The sequence below is a fragment of the Centropristis striata genome, chromosome 2 (assembly GCF_030273125.1).
Source record: "Centropristis striata isolate RG_2023a ecotype Rhode Island chromosome 2, C.striata_1.0, whole genome shotgun sequence".
In the NCBI taxonomy this organism is placed as follows: domain Eukaryota; kingdom Metazoa; phylum Chordata; class Actinopteri; order Perciformes; family Serranidae; genus Centropristis; species Centropristis striata.
This window is the reverse complement of record NC_081518.1, coordinates 32,212,042-32,239,828: the sequence shown is the minus strand read 5'-3', so window position 1 is coordinate 32,239,828 and position 27,787 is coordinate 32,212,042. Positions and strand designations below refer to the sequence as shown.

Below are 27,787 nucleotides of genomic sequence, written 5' to 3'. Positions count from 1 at the left end.
TGTTATTGTGGAAACAGCGTACAGTCCTAGTGGGTATGACTGTGTCTCTACAGAAGTTGATGTAATCAGTAAAGCAGTCAACCTGTCTGTCAATGTCCATACTGTTCTCCTCTGTTTCCAGCAACACATTCCAGCCTAAATGGCTTTATTGTGTTGACAATTAATGGTTGTGAAGTACCAATGCTGCTTTTTCAAAGTTGTTGGCCTTTAATTGCTGGAGAGGACAGTAGACTTCTACTATTGATAATTATATATGTGGTATGGGTGGTTTACTCGCAACACAAACGTTACTTGTGATACAGAACGAACATGTAGATCTGAGACACAATGTGTTTGTTAATATACAGTATGCAGTGGCCCCAGTAAGCATTTTTAACAGGGCATGTTAACTCTGCTGGCACTATCACTGCCTACAGGCGCACACTCTGTCCCTTAAAATGAGTCACTGGATTAGACCTGCTTTTGTCACACATTTCCATTCAGTGACTCTAAGTCACACATATATTGGACAATACAGCTGACATATTATGCTGCAGAATACTGTAGTATGTAAGTGTTTTCTTTCAGTTTATGCAGATGATCAATTTTGCCTTTTTTTCCTCTTAATGCTGCCAGCACCCAGAGCTTAACCTTTAAAGTCTCATAGGAAGAAAATGTTTACATGAACAAATCAGGCACTTAAATAAATACAATGTAATAAATACAATGAGCAACCTTTATTTGTATTTCCCTTGATTTCCTCAGGCCAAAAGTGGGTCTGTCTCATAGTGTTGCCTGCCTTTGAGTACAGAGGAACACACTTGTCAAAGGCGTTGTAGGTGGTGAACACTGTCTTGACAGGCTGGAGAGAAGGAGACAACACCAGGAGGAGTGATGGAGAGAAACCTTTTTTTTAAAATGGGAGAAATAAAGAAAAGGAAAGACATTCAATCTTTTTTGCCTTGATTAAGGTAAAACACATCAGAGATAAAAAATGAGGCCAATACATAGTATAAGCCTTAGCATTTTAATGTCCCGCCGGCAGGCACTGCTGACTTTTTTCTTTAAGAAGCTGTAGAGGAGATATTAATTTGAAATTTGCAAACCTAAAGAATCCGTTGATACCAACCATGTTGCTGAGAAGGGTGTGAAATAAATTAAGGTTTAATTGTAGCTAAGGAAAAACTGGCCTTTTTGAAGGGGTCCCTTAACCTCTGATCTTAAATATCCCAATGAAAATGAGTTCTATGGGTACCCATGCTTTTCCCCTTTACAGCCATGCTTACTTTATGCTATTCCCATGTTGTTTGTTTTTCTAATGCAGTACAAAATGCGAATATTTCTGCATACCTGGGCTCCTCAACAGTCTTAGCATTGCATAAATTGGGTATGTCTGGAAAGCTGAAACTCCTGTGGATTAAATATTCATGTTTATACACATTTAGCATTTTAACCCTTTGATGCATAACATATAAACCCCTTCTAATTCACAACATGAGTCAAACATGACCCACATTCATTTTATGCTGGCTGTGTGTTGGAATATCTTTTTTTATTACAACATCAGATCATTATATCCATTTTTCCTTTCATACTTTATGAAGAAAAATAGTTTTTGTATTATTACATCAAGTTTACACACATGGGTCAAAAATGACCTTGTGCATTAGAAGTGTAGTGATACAAAAAGTGATACACATACACTCACATTGTTAATTTAGTGTAACTATGTTTGTGTTATTTTTAACGTTTAACTTTAAAGAGTTGTTAGAACCACCAGATTACATTGGAAAATCACATATTTTAGAGCCACCAAATAATAATTTCCATTGGAAAAAGACCAATTTAACAAAATAGTATAGTTAATATTTGTGTCTTCTTTGTCAGGTTTTAAATTGGTGACAACATATAAACACCTTCTAATGCACAACATGGGTCAAAAATGACCTTGTGCATTAGAAGCGTAGTGATAAAAAAAGGGTTTTTTATTGAAAAAGTAAGAAATGAAAACAAAAAAATTGTTTTGAGTTAAAAAGTTATTTGAGGAAAACCTGCAATACTGAATAATGAAATTAATTTATTCCAAAGATATAGAATATAAAAACTTAGTCGGGTCACTTTAGACCCATGTTGTGCATCAAAGGGTTAATTATTCATTAACTACAGAATTATGAATAGTAGCACACAGTGTTAAGCTGCATCTCAAATTAATCAGGTTCTCATCTTTCAGATGGTGTATACCACTTCTATGTGGCATCTACTGTTGGCCTGCTATCTCCCCATAAATTTCACCTCTTCTCCAATAATCACCGGTGGTCACCCACTTCAAAAATAATTTTACAATTTTCATTAATTTAAAAAAAATTGTCCTGTAAAAAAACAATCACAGGCCCTAAACAATTTGGGGATGACCGGTGCAACAGGGAAAGCAGACTTTATTGTAACCTAGTGGCTATTCATCTCACCTACTAAAACATTCTTGCAATCTGTTTTGATCAATTTGAATTACAGTTGTCAGGATGCAATGTAGTGTAGCATGATGTGATGGCATTTGATTAGGGACAGCACGGCAAAAGTAGTTTTAAGTGGACTGTCTCATATACTTCTCAACAAAATAACATAATCCAATGAAGATGGCTGAAGGACACCAAGGCTGTCATGACAGTTTTCTGGCTTTCATAAATGGGGATGAAGGTGTACATCCATCCATCATGATTCACAAATACACTCACCACGACCATGTGCAACATCCTGCTGTGTGTGTGTGTGTGTGTGTGTGTGTGTGTGTGTGTGGAGTGGTGAATTGCTCTTTTCATGAGTGACTGTGACAGGTTTCTCATCAGGCCCTGAAGCCTCCTTGCAGTTAGAGACCATGTACATCACAGCCCCCCTAAACAACACACACACACACACATACACACACACACACACACGAACACACACGAACGCAGAATCCGGTGATGCCGTTAAAGAGAGTTTCCTGTATAACTACAGAGCACCTGAGACCTGGTTGGTACCACACATGTGAGTGTGTGTTTGTGCGTCTGCACCGGCTGCTGGAACTAAGCGGGGCTCTTAATCACGGTTGTAACGGGCAACATTACCGGCAGCGGCAGCAGGCTAATGATGAATGCCCGAGTCTGTGCAAACCCTGACCTCCTTTTCTGCTGTGATGCACAAAAAGCTCTTGCTCTCTCACCAAAACGCACATGTACACACAAATTTGTGTACATACACACACGCAGGCATCAACACTTTGTATCAACACAACAAAAAATCAAGAAAAAAACGAGGATGGATAAAAAGTACACACACTTTGCTGTTCCATAGGTGTTTGTGAGCAGTGACTCTCATTACCAGCATGGGTGCTCAGAGAATGCACAGTGCATCTTACTTGCAGTGTGATGCCCAAAATAGCCCCAAAATATATCTAATACCTGGTACTGGAAGAAGACAGTCAGAGAAAAATGGAGAAGTAAATGAGAGAAAGATGAGGAGAAAAAGAAGTGGAGATATAAGAGTATAAGATGAAATGTAAATGAGAGAGAAAGAGCCAGAGAAATAGAAATAAAAGAGAGAAAGAGAGATCAGTGCATGAGAGGGACAGATGGTGAAAAAAAAAGAAGTAAACGAGAGAGATTTTGCAACAGAGGGAGTAGTTATAAACGAGTGTAAAGTTTTGATGAAGGACAAACTAATGTCAGGGACTGGGGCGGTTCGGGCTTCCTGCTCCCCGGCTACCACATGTGATCCCGCCTGTCACTCATACTCCATCGCCATGACAATCATCGTAATGCCGATGCCTGGGGGCGGGGACAAGCCTGTCCTTGTAACAAACAGAACCCCTCCGCGATCTGACGCCAACAACTGTGGAGAAGATCTCACACACACACACACATACACGCACAATAACCAGCACACGGTGATGCCGTGTGCACAAATAGAAACACTTGCACACAGAAGTTGCAGCAAATTCTGGTCTAAATTCAGCGACATTTTTCAGTAACAGTGATGTGACTTGATGTGTTGTCACACTGTCCAGAACATGTGTAATATGCAGCATGGCACTGCCAGTGCACCAAGGTATATCTGTGTGTGTGTGTGTGTGTGTGTGTGTGTGTGTGTGTGTGCGCGCGCGCACAGTTATAAATGCAATGTAATTGTATGCTTTCATACATTGCATGTGATCAGTGTGTTCACATATCATGTGTGTGTGAGAGAGATGGAGAGACGATGTGTGTGTGTGTGTGTGTTAGCCATGGGGTAGGGAGCAGGGACTTGTCAAGCTGAGGAAGAGATGGCAAACTGGATGCTGATGCCAGCCCTGTGTGACAGCTCCTTCACACACATACGCACACGCTTGCACGCACACACATACACATATGCTGTAACCCCCCAAACCTACCCTAGCCCACACTCTAAAGCTGTGAAAGCTGGGACGCAGAAAGAAAACGAGACTGGTGGAACCTCCTTTTAACTGGAGGCTGATTGGTGTGTGTGTGTGTGTGTGTGAGGTGGTGAGCTGGCGAGCGGGGAGGAGAGGAGGGAGAGGGTTCAAAGTGTCACATCAATTTGTGGCTGTGCTGTTTCTGAAAGAGGCTAACCCCACTGCCACTTAAGCTTAACACAACAGTGAACAGCATACTGGCAGACAGGACACATACATACAGTACGCACAGAAAGGCACACACACGTGCAAACACACACAGTGTACTAGCAGAAGTGCAGGCACACACAGTTATAAAGTTTCAATAATAGTCAAAGTCCTAATAATTCATAATGTGTATGTGTAGTTTGTGAGTGAGAGCGAGCTCAAAGTTCAGTTCATGTAGTTTAAAATAAGCCTAACGAGTAAACATTCAAAGTTCATAACTTCAATTTTTTTTTTTAAATCTAAGTTTATGTCCCAAAGAGCGACTTTCTATATTTAAATGCTTCATGTTCAATTTGGTATGTCATTTCAAATGTGATGCCGAACGTTCTGACATGTTTTTTGATACCATGCAAATAATGGTTTGCATTATTTGAGACACTTTCCATTGGAATCTGTACTGATTTGTTCCTAAAACTCCTTCAAATATTTATATGAAACGGCCTTAGTCGAACCAGTTTCACTAACCATGGCTGTGTTATGTCAAAGATATGCATCTGCCCTTTCCTAAATCTGAACTAAAATGTATCCCTAACCTTAACGATGGAGGGCTGTGCCACGGGAAACATCATTTCAATAAAAGGGAAACACTATTCAAGGGAGGAACAGACTTTGGCACAAAACCGGCATGCCAGGTTCTGTGAATGCAGAATGGGAGCATTATTAACACAAGAATTAAAAGTTAATGACGCATCACTGTTCACTCACTAGTAGCTGTCATTTTAAATTGCAACTGCTAAATATTCTTATATCAGTGAAAAGAAAAAAAAAAAGATGTGTTCATTTTGCACCCGGACCATCACATACTGACAATATTTTTTTTACATACATATGACATCAGTGCAGCATACTTCACAAATGCAACACCATGCAAACAATCACTAAACAGGCATTGATGCATTTGAAGACTGATTCCAACATCTGCGCACACACATGGTTGAGTGAATGAATGTCATTTTCTACAAATCTATCAAAGCATTTGTCTGAAATGATATTTTGGTGGGATGCTCCATTGTGCCTCTGAGCCCACAGCGCAAGCAGCCAACTGAGGTGGGGTTGCTGGTTAGAAGCCCCCAGGGGTGACCTGGCCCAGGCCCCAGACCACTTTAACCACTCGTCTCCATTAACAGGCTCCCAGATATCATTATGCTCCCTGGGGACCAGACGTGCTCTAACCAACCATTTACCCTCTCCCTCTCTACTCTATTTCTCTCTCTCATCTCTTTCTCTCTGCCATGATGTTACTCAATGAAAAAAGACAGCGGGGAGAAAAAATATGAGATTGATTTATTTGCTTCAGTGTTCTTTGGGATGGAGTCCTCTCCCTCTCCTGTTTCTCTCTCTCTTTCTCTGCAAACTGAAACCAATTAGCGAGCAGAGCACTTGTAGCGGGGAATGTAGGGCAAGCGAGGAGTAATAAAAAAGTATTGACTTTTCTGTGACTGTACGCGGCGTGAAAGGGGTGCCGCGGCCTTGTCCGACATGAAAGGAGCTCCATTAATTTCACTTATTTCACCCAGGCCCCTGTCAGGAGGCCCTAATGCGTCCCAGGCGCACTTCTCACATGCAGACACTCAGACAGCGCGACGCAGCTCGAGCCTGGTTACCAAATGAGTTTACATTATATATCAGAGCGAGGGAGAGAGAGAGGAGAGCAAGAGAAAGGAGTAATTTCTAATTCCCTGGTTGAGACACAAAGCGAGGCCTTTCATACGTAGCTAATTTGCCCCAGCCTCACCTCCTCATCCTGCTCCTGCCTCACTTTCTCTTTCTCGTTCTGCATCATGTAAAAGCCAAAGTTCCTACATTACAAAAAAGGGCCACAACATATCAGCCTGGAAATGCAATAGAAGACACTATGGTTTCAATTTCCAGTTGACTGCTCAATCCACTAGAAAAAGGTAAAGCTAAGCACATGGAGACAACATTGGATTTGCATCCAAAGTTGCATTCAAGCTGTTCCATAGTAGTTATTTTTTCCTATTTCAAGTGAGTAGCCTATAAAATTACAAACCCGCTTTTTGGCTTTATGGCTGTCTGGAGGGAATTTCTCTCTCCTCCTCTCTCCTGTCCTCCAGTTTTTATTGCTTTGGTACAGTTACCAGATTGAAATGTATTCTATTGAGAGTTTACGTGTTACATCTTTTAAGAAGATAACAAGTTACTCTTATTGGCTTTTTGCTCACGAGGATGTCCTGCTGTCTGTTCATCTTCATAGCCCAAGCAGGGGCTGGGTCTGGTGGAACCGCAGATGAAACAGGACAGACACTGGGCTTAAACACAGACGGAGCTCGACAGAATGGACAAGACAGACGGTTAAGGAGAGCTGAGAGACGGCGGCTGTACTTGTTGCGCATGCATTAAAGGTTTACAGGTAAAATCACCTATTTTTGTCACACAGGACAGGAATCACCTGTGTCTGTCAAACAGGATAGAAACAGGATCAGAAAGGATTGGATCGTACGGCTCAATATGGCTAAATAGCCAACACCAATCAGTTAAAAATGCTGTGATCTGCCCTGATACAGAGTGTTTGAGATCGGATTGGGACAATGCTTCTCCTTTTTAGAAACATTTTACTTTCCTGCAAAATGAATCATCAGACCTAACTTGACGAAAGAGCCTTAAAACCTGTCTAATGATGTCAGTAGCCTGCTCCTTTTTCTAGAACACATCTCAGCAAACACTCTGATTTCTTATCACACTGCATCCATGTTTCCTTCCAAAAACACACTCATTTGTGCCACTTAGAACCCAAATCCACCTTTGACGTACGTTTTTTGGGGGAAGGGTTGAATGCATTTCCCATGGTTTTATCACAGTTCTTTCGAAGATTATTCTTACTCCTGATTAAGTAGAACCAGTTAGCAATGAGGGGCTCTGTAAACCTTTCTCATCTGGCTCTTGGGTTGGCCTACTGTCACCCGGTAAATTCCATTTACTTGGAATTTTAGCAGCATTGTGTGTGTGCATGCATGTGTATGCCAGAGACAGACGCACCCCATGAGTGTCTGTGTAGGTGTATGTGTGTGTGAAAAAGAGCGAAGAGTGAGAGGCTATCTGCAGACAGAAACTAATCAGTGTGTGTGAGATAAGAAAGCAGCCTTTATGGTGTATGGTAATCAGCCCCCCCTCGGCCTGCCACCGCCATGCATAATCACCACGACTTATTCACATGATTGATGAAATATGCGTCTGTGAAATCCGAGCTGCTTTTGTTATCATCCTGTTTTTCCCCTCTCCCCCCTCTCTTTCCCTTTCTCTCAATCTTTTTTTTTTGTCTTGTTCAACCTCTCTGTCTCTCTAAACATCTCCCCCTGGCTCCGCAGTGGTCAAAGATGTTTGGGACCATGTACAAACAAGAAATTACACACACAGCACGGGGTCCCTCTTGAAACTATTTACATGCACACACACACATACACATACACACAGTCATTTTAAACATACTTTTCTCTCATAAGGTAGTAATGTGATGCATGAGAGATGCATCAGAAAATCATCTGAAGAGGAATATGAAGAAAAAGGAAGAGAGAAAAAAGAAAAGATAAAGGGTAAGAGGAGCAAGTAAACGAGAAGACACATTAATTGTTCTGTCCTGCAGAGAAGTGTTGGCTGGATTAGAGGGGGATGAGAGGACAGAGAGAGAGAGAGATGGAGTGATAGATGGAATTAGATGGATAGATGCTTCAGAGAGCTCTTGTCATTGACACTCAAGCACATTAACTAGAGAACGGATGCAGAATTCCCAACTAATGCAACATGAAGAAACAAAGAAACCTTTTAAACCAGAAGCAGCAGCAAGTCCATACGAGGACACAACTACTGAAGGCATGAGCGGCTACAATTGGCATGTGCCTGTACGCTTTTGGTTGACATGAAAAGTTACTACAGTTATAATCTGGAAAACAGACTGCTAAAACATCTTCATTTGCCTAACTGATCTCACTGCCGTGAGGTTTCTAATATTTTTATGTTCTTACCAAGATACACTCCTATGTTCTTTTCAGGGTACCGTAAGAGTTGCAGGGATGTAACAATACAATTTGCAATACTGGGTTCACAATATGAATTGTCTCATATTTGTTTTGACAAAATGACATTGAGGACAAATTAGGATTGAAAGGTTTAGGGCAAAAAACTTCCAGGTAAGGCATCATAAAAGACAATAAATGTACGTAGTAAGTAAGTGAAGTAGTTACAAATTTGACGTGAGCCAAATTTTCCTTTTGCAATTTTGCCGTTGCATATGCAAGAGCAAGAGGCAAGAGGAGTTGGTCTCAAGTCCAGGAAAAAAAAAAATCCAGCATGGATGAGTGTGATTATTTGTAGAATGTACTTTTGGCCAGCCGGATTTCATCACTTAAGCATTAACATCATGTGTTTAATTGCATATCCATTGGGTCTTTTTCTTATGAGTCAGCTTCTGCACATGGTATAGTCTTCTGCTACTCAGTCATGATATTTCAGGTCAGGTTCAGCTTCAAGTCATAGAGAGTCTGTCAGGGTAAAGTGAAACAGAGCACGAGGACTCATGAAGACCGTTTGGCATAAGAATTGGATTGAAAGAAGTTGAGCATGAAGAACTTTTGTTGCAATGCAATACAGCGTCATTTGGCAAAGTTCTTGGATCACATTTCATTGTCCAAAGCTGAAATTATACTTTCTCCATCTGTGAGAATTTGAGGGTCTGCTAGGTCTGCGTGACATTAAGTCATCAGAGAATGTACACATAGATTTTGTGTTGACAGCCGCATGCCCCAAAACAGCCAGTCTGCACAGCCACTATGCTACAAGTGGTAGGGTAGTGGTGTGCTGCTACTACACATGCATGTCCTTTTGGAAGTATACTGCGGACTTTGCCGATACCCACAAGTGCAGCTCCTTACGTTGTTTCAGTGCTGCTGTTTTCTGTCTGAATGCCCACTTTGGGTAAAAAGACTTTGGCCCAGCACTTGCAGGGCTTAGCCAATAGCACAATGTAAGGAAGACTAGTGGAGACAAATCTCGGGAAGAGAGCTGGGACTAGGACTGATTTGGGCTAGAGTAGGCACAGGGGGGGAGGTGTGGGCTGAGACTGAGGGAAAGATTAAGACTGGGGTTGGGGCTGGTGAATTAAGGCCCCCAGCCTCGGGGTGCTATTACACATCTATAATGAGAAACAGAGAAGAGGGGGGCTTGCCTTTGCACCTCGGCACACCTTAGATTAAATATGCACAATTCCCATGCAAAATGGGCCAGGAACAGCCGGGACCAGCGTTGCTGTCTAATCCCCGTACTGGAGTTGTTTCAGCCAGGGTTAACAGGCTCATCAGTCAACACAGACTGCTTAGCACAGGACATCAAGGCCATTTGCAGGTTTAAGTGTTTGTGATTGCTTCCCTTTCCAGATCTCACACCACCACCCCAGCCCCCCAGACATGCTCCCTGTGGCGGCTAGTGAGCATATGAGCAATAAGACACATACATATATAAATATATATATATATATATATATATATATATACATATATATATATATATAATCTAATAGCACCAGTAAAGGTGTGGCTTTCAATTAAACATCTGGGTGCCTACAAAGTGTAAAAAAACAAAAACAAAGTATGGAAATCACAAACATATTTGAAACAAAATCATAAAGTGACACATTTCACCAAAGGACACTTCTTTCATCTGTGAAATGGAAGGATGGATGGACAGAAAGACAGAAAATGAAAGGGGATTCCTCAGAAAAAAGACAACATGTAAAATGCAAGAGGAAACAGGCAACATAAGAGAATCAAAACACATCTCCTACCTGATATTAGAAAATGTATTCTTTTACTTTTTTTGAATGCAAAACACACATGTAAGTCTATGTATCCTGTCTGCTGCATCCTCTGTGTCCATCTAGACCATAGCTTCATCCCAATCCATTTGCATTTCACAGCCAGGGTTGACTTCTATCACCAATACACTGCTGTATGAGAGGGCTGTCATGTTCCTCAAGTATGCACACATACACATACGCACAACACATAGTTTGCGAGGAAAAAAGAGGGTGGGGGGTAGAAAAAAAGTTGCAGCTAGGTACTGTAGACAGGGAGGACAGAGTAAAAAAGAAAAAAAAGTGTGAAAATAAACAAGACAGCAAGGGAAAGAAAGAGTGATGGCAGGAGATAGAGATGGAGAAAGGCAGTGATTATACCACACTACATACAGTATGGTTCAGTGGAGCATATCTGCACAGGGACAGGCAGTCCATTAAAAAGCACAGACATCCTTATCCTGCTTGCCTGCCTGCTTTCTCTTACATCCATGTATACATGGAGAGGAAACTATCTAAATAAGTCTGAAAACAATCTTCCATCTCCACTTTGCCTGAGAATAACCATGATGACAATGTATTTTATAAATGTTTTTCTTTGTCTGGCTAAAAGAGTGATTTTTAATTAAATATAGGTTGCGGGTCTAGTTTAAGTTGGGGGTTATTGTTAAGTTGTTGTGTTTCCTGAAAGTATGCCTTATTTCAAATGACCATATACAGGTTTATGCAAAATACATAATAAATGTATTGTTGGAATGTACTTGAGTGGATGCATTTGGACTGACACCAGTCCATTGCAAATGAAATGCATCATTATTAAAGCTCTGTTTTTCTATTTTAATGGAACATAGTTATGCATTTTAAATAGTACTGCATTACTGCACTACCACTACCGCTGTGTTCTATTAATATTAATAGCAATACTAATACCAATTAGGGTGAATACTAATACTAAGATAACTTGACAATTACAAAGCAAATAAAAAAAACATTTTAAAGTTTCATATGCGTTTCATTTCATTTCATATTTGAAAAATACGGTCACATCTTTTAAACCAGACAGTAATTTTGTTTGTGAAAAGGTCTTGACTTAAACATATTCACAACTTGAGTAGTATTCAGAAGTAGGTTTAAATATGTTTCTTTAATGATTAATTGTGAATGCCATTTTTATTTGTTAGTTTTAAAAAGGAGCTTGACATAAATTAATCCAATTAAGTAAAAAAAAATTGGCCTGAAGTGACCCGAGTTAATCTGGTCAAGCCGGGTCCAACAGCTTTCACCATAAATAATAAAGTCTTATGTCATTCTTTCTCTTAACTCACACCAAAATATGATTGCTAATCATTTAATTGAGACTGTCCATTTAATATCAAGCTGTGTGCACTCAGCCCTCATTGTTACTCTGTATGCAGGCCTCGTAGTGCAAAATGCCACTGTAATGGAAGCAAAGTGTTGGGTTAATTGATAAATCTGAGGTCCTGAGTAGGAAGGAGTGTGGCAGGGGGAATGTTTTACGGTTGTGCAAATGAAGGGGCTGCAGAGTTTTACACATGCCGTAAAATAGTTATGGAGAATTAGCGTTCTTTCTTTCTCACCGCAGTAACCTGGACACTAATGCAGCAGAGCTGGCGAGATGGATGGACGTGATAACGTAGGAAATACATACACAGACAGACACACATAAAAGATGGACACATATGAGTTCACGCATTTGCTGCCCCTGCCCCACCTAATTCCTTTGTCTCTATTTGTGGCCTATTTCAGTTTAGGTATTAATTGCTAATGAATACTGTTCCCATTAAAAAGATCTCTCATACATCAGTCGTATATGCATCATGGTGATACATTACAGCTGAGGCCATTAAAACTGAGCCAGCATGTGGGTGTATGTGTGCAGACACTTTTCCTGTCCCTGTTGCCTGAAGCTTTGCACCTACAATACAATGATGATAATAATAAAGCTACACCAGAGTATCTGTGCGGAAAATGTGTGTTTTGGCGAGAGGAGGTAACGAGGACAATGCTGTTGCAACATTAAAGTGTATGTGCTGCTAGGCTAGTGGAAATGGTCTTGTATATGCGTGTATTCAAGTGAGTGCATGTGATTGTATATGTCTACGTGTGTTGTTCAGGAAAGCAGAGATGCCTGTGCACATGTGTGTTCTGTTGTGTATCAGTGTACGTTGGTTCTGATTCTTTTAAAAGTTGTGACGGGTGTCAGTCTAATGCGATGGGAAGGAAAGGCTTGGAGCGCAGACAGACACAGACGTGACCACTCACTGCAGTGTACTTGATTAGCACGTAGCCTCCTAATTAGCTATCCTCTATGGTTACAGGCAGTACCGCTGGTGACATGGCTAATAAAACAACCACAAAATTAGCATAGACAGAGAGGGCTTTCCCATATCTGCATTTGAAATTAGTCACTTCTGGTGCATTTAGCTGGTGCAGAAGCTAAAAAACATTAAGGTATTTTGTCTTACGATGTACATCACAGTGCTGGCTGTATTAAAGGCAAACTATGCAGGAATTGCTGCTTACTGTTTGTAAACACAACATTCAAACTTGGCTCCTCCTCCATGGCTCAAGGAAGAAAACCCCAGATTCACTCATGTTTTGGAATGAGCATTGGACACTTGGCGTTTTGCCTCACTCTATTTCCTTTTTTCAGCACAGTGTCTGCTATTTTTGTAGCTTCGTGCCCAAAGGGTGATGCGCCGACATGTCCTAATCACAGCAAAATGGAAAGAGGAAACACAGTTAGAAGGCACGCTTCCTGCAGAGCCAGACACCACCACACCCAGCCAATGGGTCATAAGTGATGATTGAGAGAAATTTTTAAGTTATGTATTATGTATAAGACATAAAATTGTGATTTCTGTATCAGTGGATGCATTGCTTTTTTTAAAGGAAAATCCTACATAGTATAGCTTTAAAGTTTCCAAATTTGAGAAGTTTTTTTTCAAAACAAGTAATCCACAAAGTTATTCACATTCATGCAATTTGTGTGACAAATGTGATTACTATTAAATATTCTATCCACGACATTCAGAACCACTAGACGCTGCATTAGTGGAGTAAGATGATGGATGTTGACCCATGTACTGTATGTCGACAAAAATCGCAAGTTTAACCAGCATCACTGGTTTTTAAGGAGAGCTCTGAATTTTAGGTTGGTGTTAAAATATGGTTCTACAAGTGGGTTCAATGAAAGATAAGGATAACAGATGTGATGAATAAAAGGCAGAGCTGAAGAAGAGGGTCTGAAGGAACCTGGGAAGTCAAGGTAAGGGCACATACAGTAGGAGCTGGAGAAAGGGCAACCATTACAAAGCCCCCCTTAGCCGAGGCCACTGAGTTCATGGAGAGGTGGGGACCAGCGTCTACGTTATTATGTGTGGATGTGTATGTTGTGACAGGCTGCGCTAAATTTGCATTGATAGACTTTCTTACTGTGATGCAGATGGCTAAGGTGAATAAAGGTCAAGGGGTCATGGGTTATTTCTAGAACTTGGATTGGGGTTGCTCTGTGCATTCTGCAAAGAGCTGTGGTGGTCAAGCCAGAGAGCTGTAGTCTGGAACTAGGAAAAAACTGGGCTATGTTAATGATGAGGCTTCAGGCTGTGTAGAGGGCTGAAGCAAGGCTTAGGGTGATGATTACAAGCAGGGCTAGGTAATGTGGCAAGGGCTGGGTGAGAGGGCTGTGGCTGGGGTTTGAAAATAATTAGGAGCATGGCTGGATAACATAGCTAGATAATGTGGCTGGGGGGAGGCTGGCTGGGCACGGTATGAAGATGATGAGTACCAGGGTTGAGCTGTCCACTCAATTGGCCCTCTGAGCTGTGACAAGAAGCTCTGCTGGCTGCTGCTGTAGCTGGGGGTGATGCCAACGATAGGACTAATGCACTAATTACCACAGAGCGAGAGAAGAAAGAGAGAGTAAATAGAGGTAGAGAGAGATACAGAAAGATAGAGAGTCAGACAGAGACGAAAGGGGGGAAATCTGAGATCTGATGAGCTCTGAGTGACAGCAGAATGACACGACTGGGATGAGAGCAGGCACTGCTATCTTCATCATCTTCTTCTTCAACAACATCCTACACAGCAGCAGCCAGTGTAATCACAAAGAAAAGGAAGGTCAAGTTTAGCCAGCATGTATTAATTTGTGTGTCTGGATGGTATGTATGTGTGTACATGTCTCCATGCATGCATTTGTGTGTGCAAGACTTGCAAAACAGAGTTTGAAATCAGAAAACAAAATGTACACCTCTACAAAATTACAAAAGTTACAGATACAAACGTAAATGTATAAGTTGAAAAAAACTAAATTTACAGATGACTTTACTTTAATAGCATCAGTGAAAACCTTAATTTACCACACCGGCTCAAACAGCTTTCCATCAATACTGTTTTTTAAAAATATAGCATAGATACATCAAGCAAAACGGGTCTTACTCCCCAGGCCCCTGTTGTCAGCTGCAGGAGACCCCATTCACCCGCCCACTCACTCCCCATACTTATTTATCTCCACTTCCTGGGGCCGTGTTAGTTCATTCCCCTGTCGCCGCTCTCTCCTTCTTCCCTTGCTCCTCTCTCTCTCTCTCCCTTGTTTCACTCCTCGTTTCCGGGCAATTGGGTCTGGGTGCTAGTGGTGGGGGGTAAGAGGTTGGGGTGGAGCTGCTGGGAACTTTGAGTGTGTGTGTGTGTGTGTGTGTGTGTGTGTGTGTGTGCTGGGAAGTGAGCTAATAAAGGACGGTGATCCATGAAAGGCCTTGAGCAAAGACACAGTCAATTACCTAATGCCTGGACCAGACCGCAGGGCCCCCGCACACACATTCTTTCTCTAACATACTCACACACACCCATGCATACACCTAATTTACGTATACATGGAGAAGGGGCAGTGGAGGGCATAACTGGGAATTGTGTGTATGTGTGTGGGTGGGTGTGCATATGCGTGTGATGGAGAGCGGCGATTTATTAAATTGCTGTCACTTTTGACAAATTTGTGCAACTCAAGTTGAAAGAGGTTAGACTGCACAACGTCTCTGTTTTCCCTCTTTTCTTTTAGTACAGAATAATACATTTAGACCAAAACCCAGGAAACCCCGAGATAAACCTGTGACCGGCATTAGTTTGCATGTGTTGACAAGTGTAGCCTGACCTGGCTTCATGTCCCAGCTGTAGACTTGGATTTAACACAGGTTGGACAGCGATAGACTTTGATGGGAAAGGGTAACCAAGGGTTTCTATAATAACTGTATGATCATAATAAAAATATTATAGGATTACTATTAGTCTGCAGTCGATACTAGACGCCTTTTAACTCTCCTCAATCAAAGACTTTTTACTCTTGTTTGAAAGATTGAGATTGTTGTATGGACATAACATTAGGTGACATAAAAAAAATGAAATATCCCACATTATCATATCAAATCTTGCAAGAAACTATTTAAATTAAGTGAAATACAATAGCAAAATGCAAAAAATATTTACTTGTGTTTGGTCTTTGCTGAACAATGTTTGGCAGCAGTCTGAAATAAATGGGTCATGTAGACGTTTACCACATCATTATTATCCCACATAACACACATGGCTTTTAGCCTTTTCCACCTTGATGGATTCTGTGTGTGTGTATGTGTTTGTGCGGAAGCCAGGCAGAAAAGGAGACATTTATCAGCTTTACATCTCTGCACAGCATGTTGGCTAGGTGGGTGTGTGTCCTCCAAATATGTCTTAATTTAGGCACATAGTAGGTTTACCCAATAACTGAATGATAATAATACTAATAATCATGTTTGTGTTTGTTTTCAACCTACCTCCACTTGGGAGTCAGTGTGGAATCCACTATCTGAAGTTATTGGCATAGGCTGGCTGTGTAAAGGAATTGCTGCTGTGGCTCAGGTGGTGGGGCATACCTCCTCTTCCTCTGGTTGGCGAAGAACAGAAACAACATAAAAAAGGTTATACGTCATAAAGGTTGCAGTTGTAGTTAACATATGATATGCAAGTTCCTTTAACAAAATGTCTATATAGTTATTTGATTGCAGTGGGACAAAAGACTGAAGAGGGTTGGAGTGGTGAGAAAACTGGGTGGTCTTTTATACTGTAGTCAGGGAAATGATTGTGCAAGACAGATTAAACAGAGGGTTAATAACAGTACTTCACATACACACACTCTAAGCAGATTAGTTTGTGAGTGGTAATGAGGTTGTAGCCAAGTGTTTTAGCAAAGACACACACATACATACACATGCACTATTTCTAATTAAAACCAATACAAGCCTTGAAATAAAGCAGGGAGAGACTGAAGCAGCCTTAAAATAATCTCCTGGCAAACACCCATTTATTTTCATAATAAGGATGTGTTCATTTGATACCTAATGTTGCATGAATTTGCTTGTGACTGCGTTAAGTGCATACAATAGACATGTGCACACTCATGTATGTTTTCAAGTATGTCTGCCTTGATGTATATGAGAGAACAAAAGGGCATAATTGAGAAAAAAATAAATTATTGGGTGTGTGTGTGTGATTGTATGAGGATGGCTTTGTCATATAATATTGTGTGTGGGTGTGTTTTCACGTGTATTCTGCATAGAGTTCTCACAATGTGCCAGTGGGGGGCCTTATGGACTCGTGTTGGCGAAGCTGACTCTGGGCCTCCTCCAGGTGTGTGTAAGAGGTCTGCAGACGTAACGTCAGGTCAGGACAATGCACGCGCTGCTCCCACACTTCCCCAGGCTCTCTGAACAGACCCTGGAATAATCACAGCCACCACACACACAAGAATCTGATAATGATCACTGTATCTCTCTGTTTTAGACCCCCGCCTCTTTCTTTCTCTGATCCCTCTCCCACAGGTAGTGATGGCTTACAGCTAAAACCAGAGGCCAATCCGCTTCATCTCTCCTCCCGTGACACAGAGACCAGGAGAGGGAGAGAGTAAAAGAGCGAAGAAAATTATATCAGGTGAGAGAAAGAGGAGACCAGAAGACCAAGTATGCTAGAGTTGAAGTGAGGGACACAGAGAAGGGAGAGAAGCTAAGAGTGAGCAAAATCAAAAGGGAACATGCACATTCAGCTGCACATCTTCATAATCTGATAAGCTTTAGAGACATTTGTGTTTTAATCAGGCTTTATCTTCCGGAACTCCAGTAATAATATCCTTTATTCTCATTATTCCCCAACATATGATCCTTTCCTTAAGTAAAAATGGTATATTATTTTTAATGTGTTTTAACAGTGTTGGGCCTCATTGAAGTTCTAGTATATATACATATATAAAACAACTTCCGAACAGATTTTTGGCATCTAATCTTACCAACAAGTCAGATACACTTCAAACAGCTGTCTGTCAATTTTATTCCTTGTGCATCTTCTTGACATTGTGGCTCCTACCCTGGAGTGATGGGTTTCTGATGTCTACTGACATATCAGAGTTGCAAAGACAAAGAAATATTGTTTTAAGCAAGTTTTTGTGCCGTTCCCAGTCTAACCTCTCTTCCCCCCTTTCATCGCCTTGAGACTTCATCATGCTCACCACACTTGTACTAAAGGCATTGAATACACTTGAAACATATTCAATGGCATGGTTACTTTCTGTTTTTTTTTTAATTTATAAAAGTCTAAGCAGTATTTTCTTAAATAAGTCAAGGAAAGCTGAGGATGTTCTAGAAATGCAATTTTTAAATCTGTGCTCTTAATATATATAAAACATAAAAATCCAACTTAGTACTGAACAAATAGTAGGGATGCTTTTTTCACTATCCCTTTGTAGTTTTAGTGTAAAATGGAAACGTGTCAATTCTTAATTCAAAGTATTTTTTTTTTATAAATGCCAAATAAATGTTGAAACTTTTATGTATCTGGTTCAGAAGAATAACAAAATGCAACCTCTAAACAGGCGTTTCTCTGTAGCTTGGGGAAGTGTATACCTTCTCTTGTGAGAGTGATGTGTAAACTTCCTGCAGTACAGATTAACTTAAATGTTGTTGCTTTGTTTGAGGTGACCTTCAGTTGTTGTTTGGTGTTAAAAAAGGAGGGAGGATGACGAGGGAGAGATAGAGGGAGGGACAGGGACCCTGTCCTTGCTCCTATCGCCACGGGATCGGTGGCCTGGCCTGACCACTTCCACAGCCAGCACCTCAACCTTATCCATCACCACTAGATAGTTATCACACCAGGGAGGGAGGGGTGTGGGGTGTAGGGGTGAGTGCAAAAGAAAGAAAGGGGGACTTCCTGCACTAAAAACACACACACACACACATACATACACACACACTTTCAAAACAGAGAAACAGGGAGGCAGAGAAAGAGAGACATGTATAAATATAGATATATAATATATTCTTCTCCATGTCAGCACCAAGAGACTTTCCTGACATCATTAATGAACTCAGCCTAACTAAAGCCAGCTGGAGACATGTCTGGGTGTGTGTGTGTGTGTGTGTGTGTGTGTGTGTGTGTGTGTGTGCGCGCGTATAAAGTGCAGCTAATAAAATGAGACAGATCCACGCCTCATTTCTGCTCACTTATGTTTTACATTACTAGAAACTAATAATAGGGAAAGCGCTTTGCCATAAAGAGCTACAGAGCGTAAATAACACAAATGGTGAAATGGCTCCTCATCAAATAATCAACATACACACACAAGCACACAATCACAAACGTACATAGACATGCGCAAAGCATAGTCAAACACGCAGCTGCACTATGATTAAGTGCACAAACATAAAATTCTCAAGAAATAAAACTTCAATAGGATGCCCATGTTGCTGTGTGTCCGGAATATGTAAGGAGGCATGGTGTTTAGCAATAATAACACGACAACGTGATCAAGACTGTGTTCTTGTGAGTTTGTCTCTTTCAAAAATGACAATGCAACTTTAATACAATAATTTAAGGTCCCTTAAGATACTAAATGAGATTAAGTAAATTTACAAATAATATTATGTGCCTGTGTCACAGCACAGATCATATTGCCTGGATGAAAGTTGCATGTCACCCACTTTTAATAAATACAAACACACTGTGGCAGACAAACATTTGATAGTTACACATGGCCACAGTCGCACATATAGTACTGACTGAAATACAGACACTAAACGGCCTTGTACAGTAGCCCCCAAGAGAGCTCTCTGCCATGTTTAATGATGTCATTCTTCTTTAAAAGGAGTTTTAAAGGATGTCTGCTTTCATCAAGGGCCATCTCCAATGGGACAAGAAGGGGATGTTGGGGGTCTTTAATAATTAGTATGACACTTTGTAAAATGATTACTCTCTTTCACCTCTTGTGCATGCTCCATTGCTTTTCTTTTATCTTATTCTTCCATCTTATAGTCATGTCTATTTAATACTGCGCTCTGTTTTTCTGTCTCCACCTGTCCATGTCTGTCATGGTCGTTCCATTAACCATCTCACCTGCTGTTTCTTGCTGGCAATGGGGGGCAGTATGGACCTGGACGAGCAGCAGGTTCCAGTAGTTTTGATCCATGGGGATCCAAGAGTCCCGGGGAAACTGGGGGCTGTTGTGCCAGGCATGCCCAAGAGACAAGCCCTGCCCCTGGGGGCCAGCTTGGTGGGGGCCTGGTACTTGACCTTCCTCAGCAGTAGTTCCATCTCATGGGGGGCTGGCCTAAATGGAGAGTTGAAGACCCCTGGGCACTAAAGAAAGAGAGAGAGGTTAAACCTATAGCTGGAGAGAGACAGAGTATCAGTATGAGCAACGTGACATGATTAGATGTGTACGGTCAGCCACTGACCGTGCATCAGATGAGTTACTGACTATGAAGCTATAGTCTTAGTCTAGCAAATTAAATTATGATGGAAAAGATATGGATGGTTGAGGGGATGACATGCAACAGAGGTCCCCACCCTGATTTAAACCAAGGACGTTGCAGTTGGATTACTATTAGTGGCATTATACTTCATGGGTTTTAAGGCACCAGGATGGCCTCATGGGTGTTTCACTCCACAAACACTATTATGTATCAAAATCCATTTGGAGGGAAAATCAAAAAGTAGTTTTGTTTATCAAGGGAAACATCAAATAATGGAACGGCCATCTCTTGGGACAGCTTAAATGAAACCAACAACTGTTAGTCATTTTAACTATTATGGGCAATATTCTGAGGTAATTTGAAATAGTTTTTCAACAGTGTTTTGCCTTTTATTGCCCTTCATATTATCCATATTAACCTAAACTTTGTGAAATGTATCATTCTGTGTCCCTGCTGACAACAGTTGTTGATTGTCACTGCCTGAAATGCATACACCATGGCTCTTGGCCAACAAAATGCTTTTGCCAGGTTAAATATTTGGCTGGAGCAGTTTCGACAGATAGAGAGATAACAACAAATTACTACAGGGACAACCTAGCTGCATGCACGTCACATGTGGCATCATACAAGACTTGAATCTAGTTGTTTACAATAGCAACACTTTCACAAATACACACATGTTCACACATACAAAACTTTGCCTCCCCTGTTCTAAAGTGGGGTAGAGATTTGCCACAGACAGCCTCAGTAATAATTATTCAAATCACAGTGATCCTTTTGCCTGTGTGTTAATTACCAGACCAAAGCTTTGAGTTGGAGGACTCTGTATCTACTCTATATGCTAATAACACCGCTTGCTATTTAGGCCACTCTAAAAGACTGGGACAACGCAGAGAGAGGAGAGAGAAAGGGCATAAGTGGGAAATTGCTCCAACTATATCGACCCAAACCTCACTCTTTTTAAAATAACATATTAACTGAGTGGTTAATTAGTAAATGTTTCATTATTATGCCATGAGTACTTTTGATTGTAAATGTCAAGTGTTTCAGAATGAGTAGAGAGAAATTAATTTAACTCCATTGACCCTTATTTCTTTAACCATGGGTTGTAGGATATTTATCCACAAATGGATACAATTTAAACCAAGGGTTCCCTGTCTTGGTGCAGCTTTTCATGCCAGCACAAACTTGAATTCCTTTCCTTTTTTGGGGTCAAAATGGACAGACGATTTCTTGAAAATAGAGTGTTTTTCATGACTGAAATACAATTTTAATGTGATCAAGCCAGAGTCAAAAGTATATGCTTCTAGTATTAACATGACAATGAATAACAAAGGAAACAGATCAGGTGTGCCATGAAATATGATTGGGAATTTTTCCAATAATTCTAACGACACATGAATCTGCTCAAATAGCTCAAATGCCCAATAACACAATGTTAATAAAAGTCAAAATCCTGCTGACAGACAAACAAACGAACAAACACACAAAAGGACCGAAAACATAACCACCTTAGCAGGAGTAAATATTGGTCATAGACATATATATTTTTAATATATAATTAAAAACAATGAGGAACATTATACTATAATTTATTTTATTAGCCTTCTCGTCTTTCAAAATAACTTCTGACTCAGAGCTTACTCAAGTGTAAATTTAACTTTGAAAATGGCACATTGTATGTCCTTGAAAGAATATTTTGGGAGCTGTATATTTGTGCCTAATCATTCTGTACCTCCAGAGAACCATTACTGAAGCTTGTACCAACTCCACATGCTGATACTGTATTCCTCCTATTGGTGTGTTACTGGACTACATCATAAGGACTGTTCCTTTACATTCACACTCTCCTTTAAGTACTTCTAATAAAAGTCCTCCTGACTCTTAAAAAACTCTCAAAATGGCAAACAAGAAAACACTGTAACAAACACTGTAATCAAGCCTATAGTGCTGATTGAATATAATGTACCCTCAAAGTTGTTCATACAATAGACCATGCAGCACTCAAAATCCTCATTATCAAGATTTTCTGCGTGTTTCATGACATTTCCTAGGAGTTCAGTATCCGTTTATAAAATACATCACTAATCCCTGTACACACGTAACTCAAATAGGAAGGAACAGAAGGCTTGGGACACACAAATACATACACAAACGGAATTCTCGACACTCCTAAAGACGCAAACACATACACACAAACACACACGTGCATGTGCAAGCCCAAAAGTACCAACCTAGCTACGGGAAGAGCAATGATGTTGACCCCAGGAACACACCATCTCTGTCTCTGTCATGGGGACTTGGGGCCTTTTGGTAAGCTGTGTGTGTGAGTATGTGTGTGTATGTGTGTGAGTGTGTGTGTGTGGGCTGGGGTCCGAGAAGTGAGGAAGGATGAACTGTGTGGGAGAGCCATCTATTCACTGCTGACAAGGTCAGAGCTACGAAGGGAAAGAGTCCCCTGCCATATGCAGAGAAAGAGAGAGAGAGATATATAGAGAGAAGAGATGGACAGAGGGCGGGGAGGAGCATGCAAACTTTTCTTCTTGCTTTATCCTTCTTGCTTGATTATAAAATACACAAAATTTGTATATATGAAATTATAAAAAAATGATGAATACAAGAGTGTACATTCAATCCAAAGCAATTGGAGAGTCAAATTTGATCTGACAGAATGCAAACTCTGCTGCACTCCACCTTACTAACTTCATGATAAAATGTTTACAAGTCTTAGGTGAACATGGGATACCTGCAGGAAGAAGGTTGTAAGCCAGATGATGACGATGCTGGTCACACAGGCATGAAGGAGAGAGAGAGAGCGACAGAGTGAGAGTGAGAGAGGAGTAGTGGTGCTGAATCAACAGTGACCAGTGTGCTTTGTCTTCATTATGATCCCAGTAGGGAGTCACAGAGATGCGTGGATGCCACACACACATACGTACATGCACACCTGTGCCAAGGGAAGCACTAAAATACTCCACTCAGCACATCAGAAGAGCCATGAGGACACATACTTACTCTCTCTCTCTCACACACACACACACACACACCTGAACTTCACACAGCCCACCTGTGTTAACGACAGAAGGGAAGAAAGTAGATTCTTTCCTTTCTCTCTCTGCAGCTGTTTTCCAGAGGAGCTCCTTCGCTGTACTTCATTGCCTATGAGTCTGCAACTAGCTGCGCGTGTGCATACGTATGCATGTGTAAGTGTGCACTTCTTATTAAGGTTTCCAGTGAGTTGTGATGTTGCCTGTATATTCTCGACATTCATTCACACAATGACACCACATATGAGTAACACAATAGGAAACAGTGTTTCTGATGCTGCTTCACATCACTGCCTGCAACCTCAGTTGTTAGAACCCTTATTGGAATTATTACTTAATAATTACTAATTCACTGCTGTGCATCTCTCTGTCTTTATCTGGCTCTTGTCTCTCACTCTGTCATTTAAATCAGACTTCTCTGTGCTGAACCATCGGCCATCCTGGGACCTCTTTCTCTCTCTCTCTCTCTCTCTCTCTCTCTCTACTGGCTGTCAGTGCCTCATTCCACATGCTGGAATACTCTATTCTCTCTCTCTTCCATTTTGTGTATATATTTCATTGTCCTATCTGTTGTTCACATCTGGAAGCTGCTTGGTATCCTCCTGGATCCATTTCCATCATTTATGTAGATATGTCATATGGATTGTCTACACTGTAATTATAATTATTATTATCTTGAGTCTATTCTATTCTTACTTTTTTTTCACATTAAAGGTTTTTTTGTTTTTCCTTATCCAGTGCTAGGGTTCAAAAGGACAGAGGGCATCTTGTGCTGTACAGATTATTAAGCCCCATGAGGTAAATTTGTGATATTGGGCAATACAAATAGAATTGTATTTCATAGTTATTGTTGCTATTGACAGTGATTCTAGTTTTCCAATCATAAACACGATCTTTCAAACTTTTCTGTTTCAGAGATACCAAACATGTATGACTGTAGAGAGCAGGTTATTGTAATAACTTATCATATGTGATAAAAAATTAATATGCCGCAACATTATCCCTGTGCTATTTGCAATGCTGAGTTACATTTAGAGATGAAGATCTTTAATGACAGGCAATGATTAGAGACTAAGATTAATTAATTTCCCGCCAATTTAAAAGCTAGAATTTAAAATGATACTGAATAACTATTTTTCACAAAATTAAACAAATTTAGATATTTTGTAAAAAATAATGTTGACACAATTAGCTGTATAACCAACTTCCCACCCAACGGACCACATTCATCCCACTGCTATCACTACTGGTAACTGATGAATACATAATATTTAATGGAAACCTTAATTCAAATTAATTGTATGTAAAATATTTGTGACTGAACCATTGTTGTGTAGTTAAGGAGGAATCACAATTTAATATTGACTTCTGGTCACATGTTGGTCTGTAAGATCACATTCCTGTAGACCAACCTGCTTCGTACTGAGGAGGTGATGTAACCGGTGAGCTTGGAAGACCCTGGCTGACTGCACTTTCACCATCTCCACACAGTCTCTCTCTCTTTTCTGGAGCTCCTCAAGTTCATGCAGCTCCCTCCTGCAGGGCACACACACCATTCACAAATATTTTTGCAATAACATTTCCAAACTTCCATTAATTCATAATTAACAATCAGAAATGAATAAAATACATATACATTTTACAAAATATTAAAAAAGATTATTAATTACGTTTCTTTGATATAATTCTGTGGCTACATAAGTGGTCAAATCAATAACAAGACCAATATTATCATACTTGCTATACTTGTGATTATACCTTTGTTTTGATACCTTTCCTGTTATGTAACACATTATCTTGAGATTCAGCTACTTCACTTTATATACATATACTAAATGAAGGACTGTACAAAATATAAACTTCATGCAAGTACATCTGTGCACGTGTATTTGGAGTTGTGTCGTAAAGCTGACAATTCCCTGAAGTGTCCTTCAGATGGATAAAAAACTGCCTAATGATAGGAGAGAGACTGGGACAAAGACAGACGTGGAAAACAGAGGAGCTGTGGGAGAAAAAAAACAGGAGAATGAGACAGCTTGGAAGGAAAACAGCAAAGTGAGAGCGCAAGAGGCTATAAGTGGGAGGATGATGGATATATTTCATCACCGCAGCCAGGACAGGTCTGTCTGTGACATCTGTTAAGCGAAGCTGGCTAAATGGGATGCATTAAAAGCCCATACACAGCAATTTCATTCCGCAGTCACACAGCCTTATTGTTACAAGGGGGTAATAACTTAAAATGGGAATTGGAAACAATTACTAAAACACACATGCCATGGTAATGTGAAAATACACACACGGACACACAGCTAGAGTAAAGCCAATCTAATTCCACGAGAGCAATACCAATAAGAGTTTAGCCATAGCTCATCAACAATCTTTCTTCTCTTTTTCTATCCCTCCTTTTTCCTCTCTTTCTTCTCTCCTGTTTCTTTCTCTGGCCAACTTTTGTTTTCAATTACAAGCCCCCACAGAGGAATCAGAATATTCATAGTGTCTGTAATGTGAGGTTAACACATTCTGCGGCTACTGACATTTAAAAAGAAATCACAACACCGTTCCCATTGCCTTTGCATTCTCATTCCTTCCTCAGCACCAGATTAAATTACAAAATAAATGAAATATGCAGAGCACTGTGTGTGTGTGTGTGTGTGTGTGTGTGTGTCTGTATAGTAAGAATGAGAGTGTGTCTAAATGTGTCTATGCGTGTTTATGCAATATTAAGCACAGTAATTTAAGGATGTGTGTAGATGTGTGGCTGCATGTCTATGTGTGCTTGTGTGCGTATGCAAATATAGTAAATATAGAGGTTGCTTGGCCTCTATTTGTGCACCTGGCTAACAGGGATATTACTTATTAATGTGAAATATAAAGTTTTGGTTTATTGTGGTACAGTCTGGTTCACAAACCAATTGGTGCATGTGTATTTCTGTTCGTTCATGCATTAATACTGCCTTAAAAACAGACTGGCAATGTTTTAGGTGGTCTCATATGTGTGATTCTGAGAGTGTTTAAGTGTGACTGTATCAGCACGTGTGTATGCTTGTATCAATGTTCATATAATGTGTTCACACACTTTTGCTTGTATGTGTGTCCACACGTCTGTGTCCTTTTGTGTGTGTGTGTGTGTGTGTGTGTGTGTGTGTGTGTGTGTGTGTGTCAGGCTGAATGGGTGACCTTTGCTTCCCTGCCCCCAGCCCCAGTGTTATTAATTGCTGTGTAGTGGACAAAAGCCAAACAGATTTGTAACGGCTGAAGGCACCTCGATCTGTGTCGACCCAACCAGCCGCCACAACATACAACCCTCATTAGCCTTGTTCGGCACACAGCGCATGCCCTGAGTGTGTGTGCGTGAGTTTGTGTGTGTGTGTGTATTTGTGGGAAAGAAAGAAAGAAAGAAAGAAAGAAAGAAAGAAAGAAAGAAAGAAAGAAAGAAAGAAAGAAAGAAAGAAAGAAAGAAAGAAAGAAAGAAAGAAAGAAAGACTTTTGCTGAATGTTCTGTTATATTTATGTAGTGTATTTGGTTTATTAACTTATTAACGTCACTTCTTTGTATATATTAAAAAAAAAAAAAAATTCTACACTAGGCTAGAACTTTTTCATTCAAGTTTGTATTTACCATTAGTCATTTACTGTGAATACAGACAATATGCTGATTGAGTCACCATAGTATCTCCCTTGAGTGAGAAGGTTGGAAAGAAATATGTAACAAATGTAATACAAACTCATATTCCTCCTACAATGACTACCGGTACTCATTAAAACCTCCCTTTTTGTTTAAGCTCATTACTGTACGGTATTTAAATTGTGTGCCATTTTTCCACTTAACAGCTTTTTGAGTTTTAAGTTGATCTGGAGCTAATGTTCAGCGTCAGCATTCTGAATTAGACAAATCAAATGAGTAACAAAGTAACAGGTTTTTTAAAAAAAACCATCTTTGTATTTCTCTGGACAGTGTGTCTTGAAAAATTGTTAATCTATCCTTTCATGAGTTCCAATTACTGAAAAATATATTTAGAGTTGATATAAAGCCATTAAATTGTAAGACAAGATGACAGTATTAATACAATTGTGCTCTAACTACAGTTCCATGTCAATACATTATTCATTAATTTGTTACTTAATACAGTTTCATTTTGCCATTGCCATTGTATTATTTCATTATTGCATTACTCCATCAAATGATCATTGGAAGACAAAAAATGTGCTTAGCAAGCCATAGTATGACCACTCTGCACTGAACTGTTGGACAAGCTAATCAAGCAAACTTGAACTACTTTCAAATAACTGAAGCTCTAACTGACATTTTCACCCTGGACTGTTAACTTATTTAAATGACTAATATAGTACAGCTTAGTTTCTCACTTGTTCCTCAATTATTTACTACCTGGTTCACAACGGGGCGTCAAAGGGCTGATGGGATATCAGAGAGTGAGGCAGTGTGGGACAGCGGGCCCCACCTGCGGTCGTCCAGGCCAGCTCCAGAGCAGCTAATTGGCCAGGTTCTAAATATTTAATT

At 40.3% G+C, this 27,787-nt stretch overlaps 1 protein-coding gene across 1 annotated transcript in view; it reads right to left on the bottom strand.

The window, feature by feature from the left end:
- Positions 1–729: 729 nt before the first annotated feature.
- Positions 730–27,787, bottom strand: part of spata17 (spermatogenesis associated 17) — a 36,395-nt gene continuing 9,337 nt past the window's right edge. Inside the window, exons 5-9 of the mRNA XM_059346587.1 lie at positions 24,681–24,804; positions 19,863–20,105; positions 17,050–17,198; positions 16,259–16,368; positions 730–885 (exon numbers count right to left, since the gene is read on the bottom strand). Of these exons, the coding sequence (XP_059202570.1) occupies positions 16,287–16,368; positions 17,050–17,198; positions 19,863–20,105; positions 24,681–24,804 (598 nt within the window). The 3' untranslated portion in view covers positions 730–885; positions 16,259–16,286. The remainder of the gene's footprint in view (positions 886–16,258; positions 16,369–17,049; positions 17,199–19,862; positions 20,106–24,680; positions 24,805–27,787) is intronic.